Below are 22,505 nucleotides of genomic sequence, written 5' to 3' on the forward strand. Positions count from 1 at the left end.
ACGGATGTTCTGAGAGTCTCTTTAATCACAATGCTCCATCCTAGAACCTCTGAACATTCTGATACAGTAAATACAGGAGGATTTAAAAACAGCTGATGGAAAATGACCTACTCACTGTTGCTCAACTTTATTCTGCTGTTGGGTTTTAAGATTGCTGTTCTCAGCAACGCTAGGCATATGAACAACTTTGGAAGGCAGTACAAATCATTCAAGGCAGCAAAGAACTGGCCAGATAAAGTAGAGAAACACTGTTAATTCTAGAGTTCAGAACTTCCAGATTTTTCCATGATGATTGGAAACTCTAGAAGTTGCCACCTCAACATTTCTGAAGGATATCAAGTTGGGAAAGGCTGACCCAGAACTTTCAAAAGAGATGTTGCTTTCAAAAACCTGGGTTAGTATAACCATGCTGTTTGTTGACTGCAAGGTAGAGGGGGGGGGGAGTGCAATATGGAAAATAGCCTAAATAAAGTTGTGAGGAACTTTGCTGGTATGTACTAAAGAGGGGCAGTTCAGCAATATAGAAAGCTAGTGAGGGGGAGGTTAGAATAGCCCAAGAAAAGGGCAAGAAGGAAGGCTGGAACAAGCTGTGAACAGCTTGGGAAAAGATCTGAAGAGCAATGAGACAGTGGGATGAAAGCTAAGTGAAGAGTAACCGGATTTTTTTTTTTTTTTTTGCTTTAATTTATATGCCGCCCTTCTCTGGAGACTCAGAGCGGCTTACAATGCGTTAAGCAATAGCCTTCATACTTTTGTATATTTATGCAAAGTCATCTTATTGCCCCCACAAACTGGGTCCTCAATTTACCTACCTTAGAAAGGATGGAAGGCTGAGTCAACCTTGAGCCTGGTGAGATTTGAACTTGCAGTAATTGCAAGCAGCATATGTTAATAACAGTGCTTTAGTCCACTGTACTGTATAATATTAATATTTTAATATTTTTAAATATTAAAAAGATAAGTTAAATATTATACCATGTACTTGAACATATGAAACAGGCATTGACAACTCTGGTTATTCTTGTCTCAACACAGTGCCTGAAGTGCCAGTTTACACCTTTTCTTAGAAGCCCAACTGATACAGGAATCCATTCCTCCTTGGTAAGATTACTACTGGCCAGACTCTTCCCACGAAGTCAGTGCTATTGTCCATCAAAGGATGTGATGCTAGAAAAGGAAACAGGCATCTAATCTCAGAGATCTATTAGTAACAAGACAGAGAACTCAGATGCGGGGGCAATTTTTACTGTTGTCCTGGAGAGAGAGAGCTACATCAGTTCTGACCAAAAGCATATTCATGCAAAAAAAAGAGAAGGAAAAGGTGACTTGCTAAAGATGATTATTCTGATTCCCCCGGCTTCTTCAAGTTTTAAGAATATTCTATTTAGTGCAGTGTCTCATGCTGAACACCCCCCCAGCCCCCCAATTCTTCAACTATGTTTCAGATGGATAGTAATGAGGCACCATTAAGATAATATTCTGCATTTTGTCAGAAAAGCATAAGCACAGGCCCTGAAAACATTACAGAGAAAATATACTGAAAAATATGCACTAACCAAGCAGAATTCCAGACTACTGTGAACTGAAAGTAAAGGAATACTTTCATTGTAATGTTTTTGGTGTATCCAACCAAGCATTTTTGGGGGGACACTCAGAAATCCAGTTGTGTGGTGACATAAGCCTATTTTAACAGCATTTTCAGAAAGATCAGCATTATAGCAAAAAAGAGAAAAAGCCTCAATATTTCATTCCCATTCCCACTCCAAAGAAACACTGTGTGGTCACATGTACAAGGATTGATTGATTGATTGATTGATTGATTGATTGATTTATTTATTTATTTATTTATTTATTTATTTATTTATTTTTATTTATTTATTTATTTATTTATTTATTTCTATACCGCCCTTCTCCCGCAGGACTCAGGGCGGTGCACAGCCAAAATAAAACATTGTATACAAAATTTAAAAACAATTTAAAAACAATTAAATAATTTTGGCCCAAATAATTTAAAACAACCCAAATTAAAACCGAATCAATTAAAACTGAGAGGATGGGATCAAGCCAGCCCAGCTAGATGGAATAAGTGTGTTTTTAGGGCCCGACGAAAAGTCCGGAGGTCTGATATCGTGCGTATCTCAGGGGGTAGGTCGTTCCAGAGGGCTGGTGCCGCCACAGAGAAGGCTCTCCCCCTGGGGGTCGCCAGCCGGCACTGTCTGGCCGACGGCACCCTGAGGAGGCCCTCTCTGTGCGAGCGAACCGGCCGATGGGAGGCTATTGGAGGCAGAAGGCGGTCTCGCAAATACCCTGGCCCTAAGCCATGGAGCGCTTTGAAGCGCACCCGGAAGACCACAGGAAGCCAGTGCAGCTCGTGCAGGAGAGGTGTCACATGGGAGCGCCCCGTCGCTCCCATAATCCCCCGCGCGGCCGCATTCTGGACCAACTGCAGCCTCCGGGTGCACCCCAAGGGGAGCCCCATGTAGAGAGCATTGCAGTAGTCCAGGCGGGAAGTGACGAGTGCTTGAGTAATCGTGCATAGGGAGTCCCGATCCAGAAAGGGACGCAACTGGCGTATTAGGCGAACCTGATAGAACGCCCCCCTGGCCACGGCCGTCATATGCTCTTCTAAAGACAGCCGTGCATCCAGGAGGACGCCTAAGTTGCGAGCCCTCTCTGTGGGGGCCAATGATTCGCCCCCAATAGCCAGCGATGGCACCAGCTGGCTATATCGGGATGCCGGAAGCCACAGCCACTTGGTCTTGGAAGGGTTGAATCGGAGCCTGTTTCTCCCCATCCAGGCCCGCACGGCCTCCAGGCACTGGGACATCACTTAAAGGGCATCGTTGGGGTGGCCTGGGGTGGAGATGTACAGCTGAGTGTCGTCAGCGTACTGATGGAACTCCACCCCAAAGCCACGGATGATCTCGCCCAGCGGCTTCACATAAATGTTGAACAGAAGGGGCGAGAGGACCGACCCTTGTGGCACCCCACAAGCAAGGTGCCTCGGGGTTGACCGCTGCCCCCTGTCAACACAGATTGCGACCAGTCAGAGAGGTAGGAGGAGAACCACCGCAGAACGGTGCCCCCCACCCCCAGCCCCTTCAACCAGTGCAACATGATACCATGGTCGATGGTATCAAAAGCCACTGAGAGATCTAACAGGACCAGGATAGAGGAGCAACCCCTATCCCAAGCCCTCCAGAGATCATCCACCAACGCGACCAATACTGTTTCCGTGCTGTGCCCAGGCCGGAAGCTGGATTGGAGCGGGTCCAGATAGACAGCTTCATCCAGGTACTGGGGAAATTGCCGCGCCACCACACTCTCAACAACCTTCGCAACGAAGCGAAGGTTGGAGACTGGACGATAGTTAGCCAAACCAGCCGGATCCAGAGAGGGCTTCTTGAGGAGGGGCCTCACCACCGCTTCTTTCAAAGCGGCCAGCAAGACACCCTCACCCAGAGAGGCGTTAACAATCCTCTGGAGCCAGCCTCGTGTAACCTCCTGGGAAGCCAGCACCAACCAGGAGGGACACGGGTCCAATAAACATGTGGTCGCGTTCAGCCGTCCCAGGATCCTGTCCACGTCCTCGGGAGCCACAGGATCAAACTCCTCCCAGATAACATTCTCAAGACCTGCCTCAGTCATCCCGTCTGGACTTACCCAGTCAGAGGCCAGGCCTTCCCGAATCTGAGCGATCTTGTCATGCAGATACTGCACAAAGTCCTCAGCTCGACCCTGCAAGGGATCATCCCGCGCTTCCAGATGGAAGAGGGAGCAGGTCACCCTAAACAGGGCGGCTGGGCGATTATCTGATGACGCGATAAGAGCGGCAAAATAGCTAGATTTCACCACTTTTATCACCACTAGGTAGGCTTAATATGAGACCTCACCAGTGTTCGGTCGGATTCGGAGCGGCTGGTCCTCCAACTACTCTCCAGGCGTTTTTTCCGGCGCTTCATTTCCCTCAGCTCCTCGGAGAACCAAGGAGCTAGGTGAGTTCGGTGCTGGGTCAGAGGCCGCAAAGGCACGACGCGGTCCAAAGCCCCGGCGGCCGCACTGTCCCAGGCGGCCACTAGGTCTTCAGCCGAGTCATGAGCCAGAGTCTCAGGAAATGGCCCAAGCTCCATCTGGAACCTATCAGGATCCATCAGGCGCCTGGGGCGGAACCACCTAGTCGGTCCTGCCTCCCTGCAGTGGGGTGCAGCGGTTAGAAAGTCTAGTCAAAGGAGCGAGTGGTCAAACCATGACAAGGGTTCGATGACTATATCCCCTGTATTAAGGCCACTCGACCACTGACCAGAGACAAAAACTAAATCCAGAGTGTGTCCACCCATGTGAGTAGGATCATGAATTAACTGAGTAAGGTCCATGGCCGTCATGGAAGCCATGAACTCTCGAGCCACCTCAGACGTTTCGCCGACGGATGGCAGGTTGAAATCCCCTATGACTAGAAGTCTGGGGGTACCAACCGCCACCTCAGCTATGACGTTGAGCAGCTCGAGCAGGGCCGTTGCCACGCAGCAGGGAGCCAGGTACATGATCAACAAGCCCATCTGTACTCCACGGCCCCACTTCACAAAAAGGGACTCACATCCGGCTATCTGTGGCACAGTGGTCTCCCTCGGATCAAGACCTTCCTTTATAATAACCGCCACCCCCCCGCCCCTGCCCTGAGCTCTCGGCTGATGGAATGCACGGAAGCCTGGTGGGCACATATCTACGAGGGGCACTCCCCCCTCCTGGCCCAACCAGGTCTCCGTGATACCTGCCAGATCTGCTCCCCCCTCCTGAATGAGATCGCAGATGAGGGGGGCTTTATTTACCACGGACCTGGCATTACATAACAACAGCCGAAGGCTCGGGTGCTGAGAGTCTGAACAGCCTGGGGTGCGAGAAGGGCTTTGGGGACTGGGGCGCGCCACCGCTCAAAGATAGCGAGTGCGTACCCCCACCACATGATACAGCCCCCTGCTCCCGCCAGACTTATACAGCCCCATACAGACTTATCTCTAGGCTGATCTGTGGTTCTCCTTTGGAAAAGGTCCTCATGAATCTCAGCTCCAAAGTTTTCATCTATTCAAGAGGGCTCTTATGATCAAGAGTTTTCTCAATCCTTCTGGGGGTTGTTGATGTATAATTGGAAGAATATCTTGCAGAAAGACTGGGCTGTTAGAAGCAGGCAAGACAGGATGCATTCATGACCACACAGGACTAGATTAGCAATATAGTACCTCTTCTCTACAATATCCCCCTCCTCTCTCAGTCAAAATTTCCCCCCTATTTAGCATCTTTGGTATCTAAATGCATGCCACAAGTCCAACATTTCTCTACAAAGGTTATTTCTATAATCTTGTAAAAAAAAAAAAAAAGTGGCTTTCTGACTCTCAGCATTCATTCCCCTGGAAATATCTCCAGCAACATATTAGGCTGCACCCATCGGGACCTCTACAAAATGGCTTTAGGGAAGGACGTGACTGAAATCTACAAGTCTCCCTGTCCTTTCATGGCTATCAGTATTTGTCCATCCTCATCTCTCCTACATTGGTTAGCATTTATCTGAAATATACAGGCAGTGCTCTTCCAATAACACTATAATTGTTTTTCTTCTGTTTCCAAGTGCCTTTCCTGAATTGCACGATTTAATGCAGGGCTGGCTTAAGAGAAAGTAGCAGTTCATAGATGTAGCATTAAAGGAACATGCATTCCAAGCTTCAGGGATAGACTATTTTTTTTTTTTAAAAAAATGATTTATATGCCGCCCTTTTCTGGAGACTCAGGGCGGCTTACAATGTGTTAAGCAATAGCCTTCATACTTTTGTATATTTATACAAAGTCAGCTTATTGCCCCCACAAACTGGGTCCTCATTTAACCTACCTTGGAAAGGATGGAAGGCTTGAGCCTGGTAAGATTCGAACCTGCAGTAATTGCAGGCAGCTGTGTTAATAACAGGGTGCATTAAACCACTGTACTACCAAGGCTCCTATTATGACTTGCAATGTCACAAAAATGCTGGGAAACACTTCTCTGCTCATGTCGAACTACAAGATACCTAAAAGATGCTTCCAGCATCCTCTAAAGTGTAGAGAAGAATGCCAAAGGCTCTTCCCTGACTACAGATGCAGACGGTTGAAGGTAACCAGACAGAAACCTGCTTCAGTGAATGGGTTCCTTGAAATGCCCCACTCTTATCCTTCTTTTCCTATTCATTTCTTTCTGGGTGCACCCTTGAGCAGATTGTATTGTCTAGATAGTGGTAAACCCTAAAGCTCTCTGAATTCTCTTCCCTGGTTCTCTGTTGTTTCCTCAGCTCTTAAATAATCAAATAATTCAACTGCAGGAAATAACCTATGCCAATAAAAATCACATCCCCTTCAAAAAAACAAGATGGCCTAATTGAGCCAAGGCTAACTATATTGATACCAGTTTCTGGATTTCAGTTTGAGGCCAAAATCACAATGTGGAGGGCTTTTGTGGAGATGAGGAGGGGTGGAGCCTTTGGGTTTCTGAATGCAGATCTTGGGTGTGCTGTTGTACACATAACAAGAGACTTTTGGACTCGGACAAATCAAAGAACCTTTGAACTGAGCCCAGGACTTATCCACACACTTTTCTTGGCAACAATAACAAAGCGATTTGCAGTATTCCCAAAATAGCAATAGCACTTAGATTTATATATCGCTTCACAATGCTTTACAGCCCTCTCTAAGTGGTTTACGGAGTTAGCATATTGCCCCCAACAATTTGGGTCCTCATTTTACCCACCTTGGAAGGATGGAAGACTGAGTCAACCTTGAGCCTGGTGAGATTTGAACTGCCAAATTGCAGGCAGCCAGCAGGCAGCAGAAGTAGCCTACAGCACTGCGCCACTATGGCTCTTTTTTAAAATTAAAGAATTTTTTTTAACCTTCCAGTCCAATCAATGGCCCTGGAGTCCCCAGGTGGTTCCTCCCTCCAAATGTTAGCGAGGGCAGCCTCTGCTTAACTTTCAGGGCTTCCACGTAAGGCTTCCTGCCTTACGTGAAACCATTACTCCCTAGCAGCAAGGAACTCCTTACCCTGTTACACCTTTCAGCCTGCGATGAAACTCCCGGATGCCTCTGCTCAGCTTTAGTTTCACAAGGTTGGAAGGAGAATGGACTTTAAGGAATTGAGGTGAATTGGGTGGGAGAGATCCGGTTTGCCAGGGACAATTAGGCTCCATTGAAGTTGCTGGAATTGCTGGGCAGAAAAGCCTTGTCAGTAACGTCTGTCTCAGGAGTACTAGGCAAATTCTGCCTTTTCTTCATAGCTCAGCTCAGTCTTTGGGGCAAAGTTCCTGCAAGTCCCAGAGTTCACAGACAGGCCAGTCACAGGAGGGTTCCCAACTTGGGTCATTATGCAGCTGGATCAGAAAGAGGTGACCTGGAACATCTGTGTAGATCAACCCCATTGTGGAATTCCCTTGCCTTTCCTATTTGTCTCAATGGACCAGGAGACTTTCTTTTGAGAGCCACAGTCACATTGCAGCAGCAATAACAGGAGGGAGCATTGCAGACGTATCTTTTTTGTTTGTTTGTTTCAGTTCATAGCTGTGGGAAAGGAACAAGAAGGCACAATCATAGCTGTAGGCTTTTGAGCCTCAGATGGCAGAGTTTTCTTCAGCTTGTCTCATACGCTCCTTCCTCTTCCAACCTCTCAAAGGAAAAAATTGCTTCGTTCGATAACACAGGGCTGCCTTATCATTTGACTCCCTGAGCGAATGAAAGGAGGCCTCCCAAAAATAGAGAGATCCAGCAATCCTGCATAAGAGAGTCTCAGCTGATTACAAATGTCCCAACAGCAGCAGCAACAGCAGCCTAAAACAGCCAGAGGCAGAAAGAGCTGGCCAGGGGGACTGGTGCCAAAGTCACCTTCTTTGATATGTCACTTGAACTAATTACTAAGGCTTATCTTGATCTCTTGGCCCTCCCAGCACAATAGGCTGGCCAGCCACACAACTTGGCTAGTTGCAATTGAAAGGGGCAAGAGGGAAACCTTTCCTCCTTCAGATCTTTACCGTGGAGCTAAAGGACAGGTGGGACCCTCCCCCAGCTGTGAGCACTGAATACATTCAGTGCATGTAGATCAATAGTGGGTTTCAAATCCCATCGCTACTGGTTTGCTCGTGGGGGTGTGCGCTCGCATTCTCGCATGCGCAGAAGCATCTGGGCAGGGGGACGGAGCCTCCCACTGCCCAATCTGGGGCAAACTGGTAGCAACCCACCACTGATGTAGATCCAGAGGTGGCAGGAGTTTGATTTCTCTGTTCCAAGTGGTAACAGCATGAGAAAAGATCAGACCTCAGTTTGACTTCAATGACAATGGGAACAGGAAGAGCTCCGCTACTGACCCTTATGCGATGGTGCGGTCAGACCTCATATAAACTTGTATGTACTCTGTGATGTGCAGTATGTTACACGTCTCTCTGAACGTAGTCCCATGCATAAGTACTGGGGCAATCATGAAACTGTATGCAAATTCAGTTAGTGCTTATCAAAGGTTTTCTAGACTAAGCACTGTAGAAATATACCACATCAATAACTCAAATCTCCCAAATGTAAGAATAAGGGAATGATTAGGACTTTGATCACATGTTGAATTATGCACATTTTAACCATGGCTTAGTGAATAAACCATAGTTTATTTAGTGAGTTTAAGCAAAGATGCTTGCTCCTTGGGAGGAAATCTTTAGCAAACATAGACAGTATATTAAAATAGCAGAGACATCACCTTGCTGACAAAGGTCCATGTAGTCAAAGCTATGGTTTTCCCAGTAGTAATCTATGGCTGTGAGGATTTGACCATAAGGAATGCTAGGCATTGAAGAATTGAGGCTTCGAACAGTGTTGGAGAAGATTCTTGAGAATCCTTTGGAGAGCAAGGAGATCAAATTAGTCAATCCTAAAGGAAAGCAACTCTGTCTGTTCCTTGGGAGGTCAGGTATTGAAGCTGAAGCTCAAGTACTTTGGTCACCAAATGAAAAGAGAGGACTCATTGTAAAAGACCATGATGTTGAGAAGATTGAAATCAAAAGGAGAAGGGGACTGCAGAGGATGAAATGGTTAGATAGTGTCATCAATGCAATGAACGTGAATTTGAGCAAACTCTGGGAGATGGTGGAGGACAGGAGGGGTCTGATGTGCTATGGTTTATGGGGTCATAAAGAATCGGACAACAACTTGTGTAAAATGTATAAGATATAATTTATAAACTACAATGGCTGGACTCACACTACATACTTTGCCTTACGCAAACAAACCATTTTGGCCTAGTGCATTCTGCCAACCAAGCTTATGAATGCAATTCTGGAAAAGACAAATCTGCAGTGAATTGGGTGCTTTCAGTATGTTTAGCTCTTGCCAACTTAAATAGGACAGCAAAGGGAAGCTCCATTTCCTTTCCACTCACTCGAGCTCCACCCTCTCAGACAGATTTTTAAATCATTATATTGCCCCGTTTTTGTTTTTACCTGATTGCTTGAGTTCAGAATCCCTTCCAGCATGGAATGTATATTATTTATGCTAGGATATTGGACTGTTTCCACTTTATGACATCACGTGTTGCTATTGTGAGTCCATGGTGCTGTCACTAACGTTCAGACTGCTGTTGAAGCAACAGGTATGATACCAGAAATGTTCAGGGAAAGTCACTGAAGAAATTCCTGAATGGGCTCGATTGGAGATATGGTGTACTCGTATGAGAGTAAAACTGTCTCATGCTCTCAGGATCTTTTTGTGCACAAAAAGTGTGTACAATTATGAAAAAACACACAATTTAGTTAGACTGGTGATAATGCCAGGTAAGATAACTAGTTGGCTCAGTTTCTATTTGTTCCAGCTTCCCTATGAGAGAACAGAACATCATCTTTAAGATACCCAGAAATCTTAATTAGATCTTGCAGAAAGCTTTTGTGCAACTCTAAAGGCTATATATTCTTCTTTCATGTGAGTCATCTTGTTATTCAAAAACCTATTTGATAATTCTTGATTTATGAGAAAAGCACAGCAATGGCTTGAAATTGTAGGGTAGGCAATTCTTCCAAGCAGAGGAGTATGCAAAGGCTTTGAGACAAGAGACTCGGGGAAACCTTCAGAGCAAGTTGGGGGCCTGTTCACAAAACTGGACGGTTCACAAAATGGCTGCCATGGTGGGCATTGTCCTTTACAAAACAGATCTTTATCAGAAGTTAAGCAATCATCTCAGGATGTTCTTCACCATACTGGTGGAACCGAAGGCATTGCTGCAAATAAATATAATACTAATTATCCTTTCCTTTTTATAGCCTGGCAGCTTTAATATATTTTTAATTAAAAGAATTTTTAGAAATTGTAAAGGGCCAAAGACTTGGCAGGCACTAAGGGAGTTTAAGATGGGATAGATAATTTTGCTACTGTGAAGTGGTGAAAACAAAACGGTTGATTCTAATCCAACTAAAAGTCTGAATAACAATAATACAGAGATAACAATTCACAGCCATCTTCATTTTCTTTAGCAGTTCATTTCCTTTCTTTTCTCCTTCAGTTCCTTCCTTTCTTAATGTATAACCTAATTTCATACTGCAAACCATGACTAAAAATGAAGACAGATAAGATCTCTTACTAGAAATCAAAGTTAAATTATGGGCTCAAAGAAATCAGCCAACAAATCAGGCCCCATGTGGCTGTTAGCAAGAATGTGTTAATTTCTTTGTTACAATTCTTTGTTTTTGTCATCAGTGACCCAGTGAAGGTATGCTGGGCTGAGAGAGGCTGGCTGGCCCAAGGTCACCCAGACAGGTTGTTGTGGGCCTGGTTTTCCCAGTCCCAGTCCAACTTCTTCACCACTGCACTACATGGATTCTAATAGCAGGTAACAATCTTAGGTTCAAACCCAGTAAAATGGAGTGGGTTGCTTGGATGATTTATTTTCCTGACGAAAGCTTCTGTGCATTAAATGCTTATTTGATATGCAAAAGGTTTAACCGTTATCACAGTGGTACAACTTTGCCTGCTGAATTTCTGCCTGTATTTTAACAGTTCTGAAGTATTTGGAAGCATAGTGAGTGGGAGAATGCCCTCCAAGTCTGTTGTACTATCTGTTGTACTAGAAGTCCCAGAATACCCAATTATGGGAGTTGTAGTTGCAAACCCTAGCAAACCTGATGAACACCATATTGGGAAAGGCTATAAAAGGTGAGCTCATAAAATGAAAACTTTCCAGTTGCTAATCTATATAGATTCTTCCCCTCCACCCCCATCAATGATTCTACCTCAGATTATCAAAAGTTTCTGTGGCATGTTTGTATACACGCTAAGGTGTAATGTGATTTGTTTGATTTAGGCATTGTTTATGTATGAGCAAGATTGTTCAACAAAAAAGAAAACAAACCATGGCTTAGTTCAATGTCTAAGTCCAATTCAGAGGAACAACTTTTGCTACAGTAATGTTTTTGTAATTCCCTTCCATTTAAAGAATTCTAGAGAAAAGGGGCGTTGGTCCTACCTGAGACGCACCTTCTCGTTGGGTGGAGACAGCAGCCAGGATGGGTGTGGTCATCTGTTAGGCCGATAGACTGAGCCCATCAAATTTGCTAAGTCCCGCCCTTGTTACCGGGCAAACCCAGCTTTTGGCGAGGACAAGAAGACAGGCTCGGCGTGTGGGACACCAAGAACAGGTTAAAGAGGAGAGACAGGTAAGAAACCCCCAAAAAGAGGCCAGACTGGCGAAAGAGAGGGAGGGTCTGGCTGCTGTCTCCACCCAACGAGAAGGTGCGTCTCAGGTAGGACCAACGCCCCTTCTCCATTGTGGGTGGAGACAGCAGCCAGGATGGGACATACCAAAGATTCACGTCCCTATAATCGGGTGGGACCAGTCTGGTCCGAAGAACCCTCCCTGGAAACAACTCTCTGTAATACTCTACGACCAAAGGAGGCATCTGCGGAGGCAAATTTGTCAAGTTTGTAGTGTTGAATGAATGGAGACGGCGAAGTCCACGTGGCCGCTCTGCAAATTTCAAGCAATGAGGCCTGAGTTGCCCAGGCGGCCGAAGTAGCGGCACTTCGGGTAGAATGTGCCGTCAGACGAGGAGGTCTCGGTAGAGAGCGTAATTCGTATGCCTTGGCTATCGTTTGGCGAATCCAACGCCCAATAGTCGATGAAGAGACCTTGCCGCCCAAGGATACCGGTAGAAAAGAGACAAAGAGGGATTCCGTCTTGCGGAAATCCGCTGTCCGTTTAATGTAGATTCGCAGAGCCCGACGAACGTCCAGAAGGTGCCACCGTCGTTCCAACCTGTGGGCTGGACGAGGACAAAAGTTGGGCAGGATAAGTTCCTGCATACGATGAAAGGTGGTATTAACTTTAGGAACAAAGGTCGGGTCCAGACGGAGAACCACACGGTCGGTATGGAACACACAGAGGTCCTCCCGGATTGAGAGGGCAGCCAGTTCGGAAATGCGTCGGGCCGAGGTGATAGCAACCAAAAATGAAACCTTGCAGGTCAAAAGGCGCAGGCTAGTCGTACGCAAAGGCTCGTACGGGGCTGACGTAAGAGAATTAAGGACGACGGAGAGATCCCAAGTGGGGTACCTGTGCAACACAGGAGGGCAGAGATTTGTAGCCCCTCGCAGAAATCGATGGATTAACGGGTGCTGCGTCAAAGAGGACAAGGAACCAAAGGTAAGGACCGATGAAATCGCCGCCACCTGTCTTCGCAACGTGTTGGGAGACAATCCTTTGCGAAGGCCTTCTCGTAAGAAAACTAAAATATTGACTATTGAGGCCTGTAGAGGAGGAATCCCCGCTTTATCACACCAAGCACAAAAGGACTTCCAAGTGGCCGAATAAATACGGTCCGTAGAAGGCCTCCTCGACGCCTGAATCACAGAGATCACGTCAGGAGGGATGTTGACCTCCCCAAGTGTATACCGCTCAAGCGCCAAGCGGTCAGACGGAGCCACTGTAAGTCTGGATGTGTCAAGGTTCCTTGGGTTAGAGCGTCCTGTGGCTGAGGTAACTGCCACGGTTGGGTTATCGACAAAGACACTAGGTCCGCAAACCAAGGTCTGCGCGGCCAATGAGGGGCCACAAGAACGATCTCCGCCTGTTCCATCAGTAGCTTGCGAATCACCCGGGGAATCAGGGACACCGGAGGAAAGGCATACAGGAGCCCGGGTGGCCACGGGGAGCGGAGAGCATCGACGGCCTCTGCCTGGGGCGACGGGAATCGTGAGATGAAACGTGGCAGCTGAGCATTGTCCGACGTGGCAAAGAGGTCGAGCACCGGCATTCCGAAACGAGTCGTGATCTGTCGGAAGAGATGAGGGTTGAGACGCCACTCCGCATGATCTAGATGGCGACGGCTGAGCCAGTCGGCTTGTAGGTTGGTGACACCGGAGATGTGCTCTGCCCGTAACGAAGCCAGATGGATCTCCGACCAGAGTCCCAACCGTAGTGCCTCCGACATCAGGGAGAGAGAGTGCGTGCCTCCCTGGCGATTGACATGGGCCTTCGCTGTGATGTTGTCCGTGAGGACCAAGACGTGTGAGTTGGAGACGAGACGATGAAAGGCCCGAAGTGCCAGGAAGATTGCCCGCAGTTCCAGCCAGTTGATGGAACGACGGGACTCGGTGGATGTCCAGACGCCCTGGGTCAGATGACCCCGACAATGAGCACCCCAGCCCTGGAGACTGGCGTCCGTTGTCACCACCACTCTCTGTGGATCAAAGAAAAAACAGCCTCGGGAAAGTGCTGGAGACCGCCACCACCTGAGAGACCTAATCACCTTCCTAGGGACAGAAATCCTCACGGGAGAAGTACCCCTACCCACCTTTTGTAGAGGTAACAGGAACCATTGAAGTTCCCTAGAGTGCAATTGGGCCCAAGGAACTAACGAAATGGCGGAAATCATCTTACCCAGGAGTCGGGACAGGATTAGGGGAGAGGAAGAAGAAGACCGTTCCACAGTGGAGACCAGGGATCTCAAACTCTCCTGCCTTTCGTTCGAAAGGAAGACCTTCCCTGTTACAGAATCTATCAGAGCCCCCAAGTGAACCAAACTAGTAGAAGGGACCAACTGACTTTTCTCCAAATTAACCGAAAAGCCGTGGGCAGAAAGGGAGTGGAGAGTGAATTGTAAATCAGCAACAGCTTGTTGAGGATTAGGAGACAAAATCAGTATGTCGTCAAGATAACATTGTAGACGAATAGATCTAGCCCTAAGGGAAGCTGCCAGGGCAGCCAGCACCTTGGTAAAGGTACGAGGGGCAGAAGAAAGGCCAAAGGGCATGGCCCGATACTGAAAATGGTGTCCCCCATAACTGAATCTAAGGAACTTCCTATGGGTAGGGAGGATAGGTATGTGGAGATAGGCCTCTGTGAGGTCTATGGAAGAGAGGAGATCGCCCCTCCTGACACCGTCCAAAATAGATCTAAGAGAGTGCATCTTAAATTTTCGGTACCGGACGTACCGGTTGAGTCGTTTGAGGTCCAGAATGGGTCTCCACCCCCCCGAGGACTTGGGAACAAGGAAGACCCGGGAGTAGAATCCTTTGCCCCGCTCCAACACGGGAACTGGTTGAATAGCCCTGATCAAAAGAAGGTGCTGAATTGCCGAATCCATAAGGGCTCGTTTCTGGATATCGTTAGAAAGCGGGCAGGAAACAAAAGACCTCGGAGGGGGGGAGATAAATTCAATGGCCAACCCGGATCGAAGGGTGGCCAGAACCCATTTGTCTGAAGTGGAACCTTCCCAAACGGGAACGAAAAGGGCCAATCTGCCCCCTATGGGAAGATCCGAGATGCACTTAACGACGGCGACCGGAGAAACGACCTTCTCCCCCTCGAAAGGGCCGTTTGGGCACAAACGTCCTACCTCTGGAAGGTCTGTCCTGAACGCCCCGTTGTCTAGGTTGAAAGTTCCCCTGTGACCTAGGAAAGGAAGAGGAAGTGGAAGGCCCCTCATAGGGACGAGATTGGAGGCGAGACAGGTATGGGCGAAACCTGGAATCCCCCCTGCGAAAAACAACCGGAAGGAATTTCTTCTTGTCCTTTGTCTCCGAGAGGAAAGGATCGAGGGAGTCCCCGAATAGTTTAGATCCCGCAAAAGGGACAGACGCCAGACGCCATTTATGCCTGGCGTCGGCCTGCCAGTAGCGTAGCCAGACCAATCGGCGCGCAGTGACCGCAGAAGCTAGAGACTTGGCCGCAAAGCGAGCAGTATTCAAGGTCGCGTCCGCTGAAAACTGCGTGGCGGCAATAATCTTGCTTAGATCTTGCCGCACCCGGACGTCCTCCGTGGACAATGACTCTTGTAACTGACGAAGCCATAAAAGAGTTGTCCGATTAAAAAAGGAGGCCGTAGAAGCTGCTCGGATGGCCCAGGAAGCACTTTGGTGAGCTCTTTGTAACACATGTTCAGCACGGCGCTCCTCAGGACGAAGTCCTTCCTCAGGGTCACCGGGAACCGCCGAGTGAGGGGGGAGGGCAGCCACGGGGGCATCCACAGACGGAATCTGGAGGAGCGAGTCTAGGTCCGGAGTGATACTAAAGTTCCGACGGTCAGCTGGTGTAGGCGTCAGCGCAGAACTCGGCGCAGACCACTGTTTCTTAATAACCTCGAGAAATAAAGGAGGTGTAGAAATGGTATCTACAGTCCTCGATGGTTCTGCGAAGAGAGGACTCAAGGTAGCCTTGGTGTTTGTAGTAGAAGTTGGCAGCGGCGAAGGGGAACCAAGCTGGGCCGTAACAATAGCCTTATGTAACAGCGATTTAAACAAGGCCTGGGGAAAAAGGCCCGTAAAGGCGGGCTGCTCAGGAGGAAGGTCTTCATCCTCTGAGAGCTCCAGGTCATGGGGCTCATCAGTCACCTGGGAGGGAGACCCGCTTGCCACAGAAGAAACAGGGGAGTCCGGCGCGTTGACAGACAACGCGTCATCCTGCTCCCTATCCTCCCTAGCAGGGGAGATGACTGAACGAACCGAGCCTGCCCTACTAGAGGGCTGAAAATGCGATGCCAACGACTGTTGAACCGCTGCAGCTATCATTTGCTGTATCTGTTCTGGGGACGGAAAGGCATGATGTTGCATCTCAGCAGGCAGAGCTTCCCCAGAAGGTGGAACTGTGGGTGACTCCGTTGAAGGGGCTGCAGTCGGTGTAGCAGAAGCGCCCCACAGATCAGTTGTCTCGATGACCGCGGGGCAGTCCTGAAGGGAGAGATGGTCCCCTTGAGCACCAGAATCTCGACCGGTAGAAGTGCGAGGCGAAACGGATGAAACCTCCTTGTCTGCCGACTGAGCACCGCTGGCCTTGGCGCAAATCCGTTGAAGGACCTTGTCCCTGCGAGCTTCCGCTTTGCTGCGAGGGTGAGGAGGGTCAGGAGGGTCCCGCCTGGAAGAAGATCCAGAGGTGATGCCCTTGGTTGTAGGGGAGTCCCCACGATGATGGTGAGAATCGGAACTCCCCGCTTTGCAACCATGCTTGGATTTGTGGGAAGCTTTAGGCATGATGTCACAAACAGCCAGATAGTGCCAAGGACTGTGCACAGGAAAAACTGACCCACGCCTGGTCTTATGCCTCAATTAGGAGGACCGCAGATAATGAATGTATATGGATTATCTCCAGAATATAACTCTTGGGAGCGTAGAAAAAAACTCCACCTGCAATGAGTTAGAATGCCCTGGATGTAATAGGGGCGCGCAGGAAGCCTCTATAATAGCTCGTAAAAAGAGCCAAAGGGCAGGAAGGGGGGGGGGCGCGAAAGCCCCACTGTAAAGCGCACCTTAACTCAGGCAATAAATGGCCAGCAAGAAGGGGGAGGTGAGGGGGGGGGCGCGAAGCTCCACCAGAATGTTACTCACAAAGTAAGGCCAGGTGAAATAAATTTAATTAAGAATAAATGCCCAGTGTAACAGGAAGGGCGCGCAGCCTCTTTGAACTGCTGATTAGGCTTTTCGCGCCAGAAAGGGCCTCCGCCGCACCAACGACTCAGGAGGGAATGGCGTCAAGCCGCTGGGCCCCACCAGCTCTCTTGCGCGGCGAAATAAAGCCCAGGGCAAGCTCCAGTAATCAGGGTGGCCGGTGGTCAAAGGGAAGGGTCTTGCCGCTTCCCTCAATGCGGTAGGGAGCGTTTTACTCCGCCAGAAAGCAACAGAGGCTGCCGACTAAGTCCAAACGGCAAAGAGAAAAAAACGGGTCACTTTGAAATTCAAAATGGCCGCCGGGAGAATCGGGAGGGGGCGCGAAGCTCCGCAAACGTCTGGAAGGCTCTGGAGACCCGAAACGGCCAGTCGTGGGTGTAAAGGGAGCGCGGACACTCCACGGAGGTCCCAGGGATTCCCCCAATTAAAACAAAAAGGCAAGGAAAAATTCCCCCCCCCCAGCAACCGGTAAGGCCAGCAACCGGGGAATGGGGGAAAAGCCCTGCCCCTCAGCTTACTGAAGTGTTGTAATCGTAATCCAAAGAAGTCCAAGTCACAATCCGAGTCAAACCAATAAACGTAATCGAAATCTCCTGTCAGAAAGGCAAGAAAGCAGCCAGGAAGGAAAGAAATGATCAAGAGGATCAGTCCCACACGCCTGTCTAGGCTGACAGACTGAGCCAAAAGCTGGGTTTGCCCGGTAACAAGGGCGGGACTTAGCAAATTTGATGGGCTCAGTCTATCGGCCTAACAGATGACCACACCCATCCTGGCTGCTGTCTCCACCCACAATGGAGAATGGCTAATATACATATTTGTTAATGTCCATTACTGTCTATGTTTATACTACATATATAATCCTGCCTTCTTGTGGAATAGTTTGGCTGAGAGATGGTAATTAAACCCAAGCCAATTTATGTGTGTAGCAGTGGATCATGGATTTCATGCTGAAATTAGCTATTATTCAGAACTTCAACTGTGGCATCACATGTTTATGCACAAGTAATGTTTTATGGTACTGGCTCAGAGAAGGCGAAAGAGAGATTGGGTTTACAAAAGATAAATCATAGTTTATTTAATTATGGTTTATGAAATAAACTGCAATTAGTTTATGTCATATGCTAAGCCTAAACTGAACAGATCAAATTTACATATTTAATTGATTACAAAAATGTCTCTACCACCCTAATGCAAGTTATTATATGAATTTAGTCATTGAGCAAGGGAAATCATTTTATCAAGTTTTCATCACTCTGTAATGTAGATTGAAAATAGACTTACTATATACCCACTGTTTTTCAAGGGCAGCTTCTACATTATTGAATAGCTTCTCCTTGAAAATCAGACTGACCCCAAAATTGTTATTCTTCTAAAAATTACTGTTTTGGTAACTGATAGGAGACTTAACAATTGACTAATGTTGAGTTACTGTGTTTTTAATGGATCTAGTTCTCATCATGCACATTTTATTAGCAATTGCTTTTGTTTTATGTTTTTCATTACTGTAAACTAAAGAGAGCCTGGCTTATTGTAATGGTTGTAAATTTGATAAACAAATAAAAAATTCTTAAATTTACAAGCACTTTATAGCTACAGAGATGGGTCTGTGAGATGAATCGATATGACAGCCTCTAATTTGAAATATGTCAATGGGAATATCAGAAGGGGAGGAGAAGGAGGAGATGATTTGCGGTTTGGGCAGGAGCAGCCAAACAATCTTCGCTTGTTTGCAGGAACAACTAATCTTACAGAATGTAACCGATGAACTTTTATTTTTTTATTAGGGTTAGGCAAAAAGAAGAAAGGGATCTGCTTGTGGATTTCCGAGAGATCAGCAGCAGATCAACAAGAGCACAGTGAATGATCTGCTGATGCTAGGCTGTTAGACGTTTGTGTTTACAACTCCCTTCCCCTCTAAGTCCTGCTGTGCTGTCCCATTGTGGTGTAAAGCAGCTGTTCTTGAGAGGATGGGCAAAAGGTATACACACTACTCCCAGCAGGGTCACCCAAGGCACAAAGGTCATCCTGACTGTCCAGCTAAAGCAAGGAGGCACCTATGTTGGGCGGCAGTGACAATGGAGGAGGCATCAATTCATACTGCATGGGAGAAGGCAATGGCGAACCATTCCTGTGCTTCACTAAAAAGAAGCAAATGAACTCCCTCACAGATAGACAATATAAAATATTTATAATATTTATAAAATATAAAATATAAAATGATTGACATTGCTGGATGATGGGGTCCGGAGGTCTGATGGCACTCAACATGCTACTCTAAAGAGTAAAGGAGATGACTTGGTATAAATATGCAAGAACAATTACTTAAGCAAGGAGGTTGAAAGATTCTTTTAAACCCTGACAAACAAGATAATATTTGGAAGTGGTTCAGGCAGATGCCTCCTTGATTCGCTGGAGCATAAGGAGGACGGGAGGTACAACACAGTCACACTTGCAAGATTTTCTTATTATAGCCAATCTCCTATGGAGTTATATTACAGCCTTCCTGTGGAGTTGATTTCTTGGTCTGTTCTTTCTAGAGGAGCTGACAGCTACTCTCAGCTCTCAGTGTACTAATGGTGTTTATGACATGGCTAGATTAAAGTCTTTGAGATGTCTAGTTGCTGATATTGCCAAGCAAGAAAAGAATATCTGAAGTTGCAGGGACAGAATTACAGTGGGAACAGGACACATAAGAAACATGAACATAAGGAAAACTCAACACAGTGAAAGATGAAATGAAGAGATTGGACACTCATTTCTCCAGAATGGCATGGTGTCTCCTGTGAGAGCAGGGACTAGAAGACCTCCGAGATCCCATCAAAGTCTGTTATTCTATATTCTATTCTGAAATGATTACATATTAAAGTAAATTGACTGGACGCTTTCAATCAGAATGTTATATTGTTTATTATTTATGACATGAAAAAGAAAGAGGGAATGGCATTCCCTGACTGTGCAGTGGTTAAAATGCATTACTGCAGGCTGATTCTGCTGACTGCCAGGAGTTCGAACCTGACTGGTTCAAGGTGGACTCAAGCCTTCCATACTTCTGAGGTTGGTAAAATGACGAACCACATTGTAAACCACTCAGAGAGTGCTGTAAAGCACTATGAAGCAGTATATAAGGGTAAGTGCTGTTACTATTTCATTGTCAGGAAGGATAGAGGGAGGACTGTATTTGGGTACAATGTGATCAATGACTGAATAAAAGATGTAAATGGGCAGCCCTTATTATTATTATTATTTTCAAGTTCTTGCTCCAATCAGTAAAGCAAAAAAGGAAATGGATAAGCTTTATGACCAAGTTCAGCCTGAAATTAACAAAACATACAAGCAAGATGTGGTTGGAAGCAGGAACTCTAATGCTGGGAATAGGAAGGTGGAAAAGGTAATTGGACTATATGATTTAGGAAAATGAAATGAAGCAAGATAATGATTTATCAATTTCTTCCAACCCAATGATTTTCTTTTCTTTATTTAAAAAGTCTAAAACTCTTAAAAATAGACAAGATAGCAGATAAGCTTCTTATAATCTTGAACTACTTTTTGGAAAACTTGTTCAAAGACATCTTTGGTAGATGAGCTTTTAATCTCCAGATGATATGTAATTTTCTCTGTAAGGGTTATGTTCCAAAGAATGTATCAAAGAACAAGGACTTTTAGACAAATGTGAATAGTCTTTCCAATATCTAACCACAACCTGCTGCAGAAATTGTGGTTATGAGAACCACAATCTTTTTTTTGGCAGGGGGGAGGTATTCCATTTCTACTAGAATCCTCCACAATAAACATTCATGATAATAGGAATATTGTTTTGGATTTCCTGTCAAATTCTATCATTAAGAGAACATTTCCATCATATACAGGATGAATATACATACTAAGGGATTGAGGGCTGTTCTTGTGAGGGTCGTTCTATGAAGCAGAAGAAAAGGAACTGGTCAGAACAAATAGTGGAAACTGTCAAAAACAGAAGACAAGCCAGACAAAAAAGATAAAAATCTTAGGAAAAAACTTAATAAAGAATTTCAGAAAGCTTTTAGACAAGAAGCAGTATTATAATGACATCTGTAAAGACATCAAAGATGAAGAGAGACATAAAAAAACAAGCAAAGTCTTCCAAAACGTCCCCAAATTCAGAGGGAGGTTCCAACTTGAATTTTACAAAAAGAGACACCAGTTGACAGATAACTGATTTTTTAAAAAATCAAACAAAGAAGGGAAGACTACACTGAAATTCTTTAAAGCTGAAGTTTAGTTTTAGTAGTACAACACAAAGTTAGATCATCAATCTGAAAGGCTGCAGGTACTGATAGATTATCTACAGAAATATGGGAAGAAGAAAAATAATATATACAATTCTAACTATATACTATGTCAGAACATTTGGAAAAATGAAAATATTTGTTTATATGCAAATCATTGTACAAGAGCCTTAACTTCACATCTACCAAATAACGTTAACAATCATCTAATGCAGAGGAGATCCCTACATGGAAAGGAGATGTCAGATATTCAAGGCAACTTTAGAAAAAGCCAAGGAACAAGAGACATTATCACTGGTGCATGCTGGATAATAGAAGGCCCAAGAATCTTAAAGTCAGTTTAAAGGCCTTTGACTACTTGCTCCTTCTTGTTGCTGGTATCCTTACAATTTATATTGATATTGTTTCCTGATTGTTTATTTGTAACCTATGACTATCATTAAGTGTTGTACCTTATGATTCTTGATGAACGTATCTTTTATTTTATGTACACTGAGAGCATATGCACCAAGAAAAATTCCTTGTGTGTCCAATCACACTTGGCCAATAAAAATTCTATTCTATTCTATTCTATTCTATGCTATGCTATGCTATGCTATGCTATGCTATGCTATGCTATGCTATGCTATGCTATGCTATGCTATGCTATGCTATGCTATGCTATGCTATGCTATGCCATGCCATGCTATGCTATGCCATGCCATGCCATGCCATGCCATGCCATGCCATGCCATGCCATGCCATGCCATGCCATGCCATGCCATGCCATGCCATTCTATAAGACCATTCAATATGTGAAATGTACTTAGGAAAATGGAAATTCTAGGACATCTCACTGTCCTCATGTAAAATCTGCTCACAGGTCAGGAAGTTATAGTCCAAGTGGAACAGACTGGCTTCAGATTGGTAAAGAAGTGAGATGAGGCCGAAAACTCTTTCCTTATTTATTTAACCTATATGCTAAATATATAGTTGTTTTCATAACTATCCATGGTATTCTAATCCAGGGAGGATGGATTAGAAGAAGATGAATATGATTTTAAATTCAGAGGAAGAAACATTAGTAACTTGTATTGTGCTGATTATGCTACTCTGACAGCTGAACATGCAAATAATCTGGAAGTTCTAGTAATGAAAGTCAAAAAGCACAGGAAAAATTGGAACCAAAATTAAGCCTAAACTAATAACAACAGCAAGCAGCAGTAGAATTGATAATAACAATACTGTGGATAAAAAAGGTAAAGGTAAAAGTTTCCCCTGCATGACTATACACCAAAGGTGCACAGAATGTTGTTACGTTTGGTAGGTACACTGATACCCATT

General features: G+C 45.8%; 1 protein-coding gene and 1 long non-coding RNA gene across 3 annotated transcripts in view; one reads left to right on the plus strand and one right to left on the minus strand.

Annotated features, from left to right (window-relative positions):
- PDE4A (phosphodiesterase 4A) overlaps positions 1-22,505 on the minus strand; it is a 318,023-nt gene that overhangs the window by 102,324 nt on the left and 193,194 nt on the right. The window contains exon 1 of one of the 2 annotated variants that reach the window (XM_034434342.3): positions 7,060-10,803. The exons of the other annotated variant lie outside the window; for it this stretch is intronic. Within the exon in view, the coding sequence (XP_034290233.1) occupies positions 7,060-7,205 (146 nt within the window). The 5' untranslated portion in view covers positions 7,206-10,803. Of the gene's footprint in view, positions 1-7,059; positions 10,804-22,505 lie in introns of those variants that run through there. 2 annotated transcript variants of the gene reach the window in all.
- LOC148115282 (uncharacterized) lies at positions 10,765-19,081 on the plus strand. The gene is made up of 3 exons (XR_015732353.1): positions 10,765-10,870; positions 11,038-11,193; positions 18,702-19,081. It is a non-coding gene; the product is annotated as an uncharacterized LOC148115282 (long non-coding RNA).

The sequence above is a fragment of the Pantherophis guttatus genome, chromosome 2 (genome assembly GCF_059756535.1).
Source record: "Pantherophis guttatus breed Tessera chromosome 2, ASM5975653v1, whole genome shotgun sequence".
Lineage (NCBI taxonomy): Eukaryota > Metazoa > Chordata > Lepidosauria > Squamata > Colubridae > Pantherophis > Pantherophis guttatus.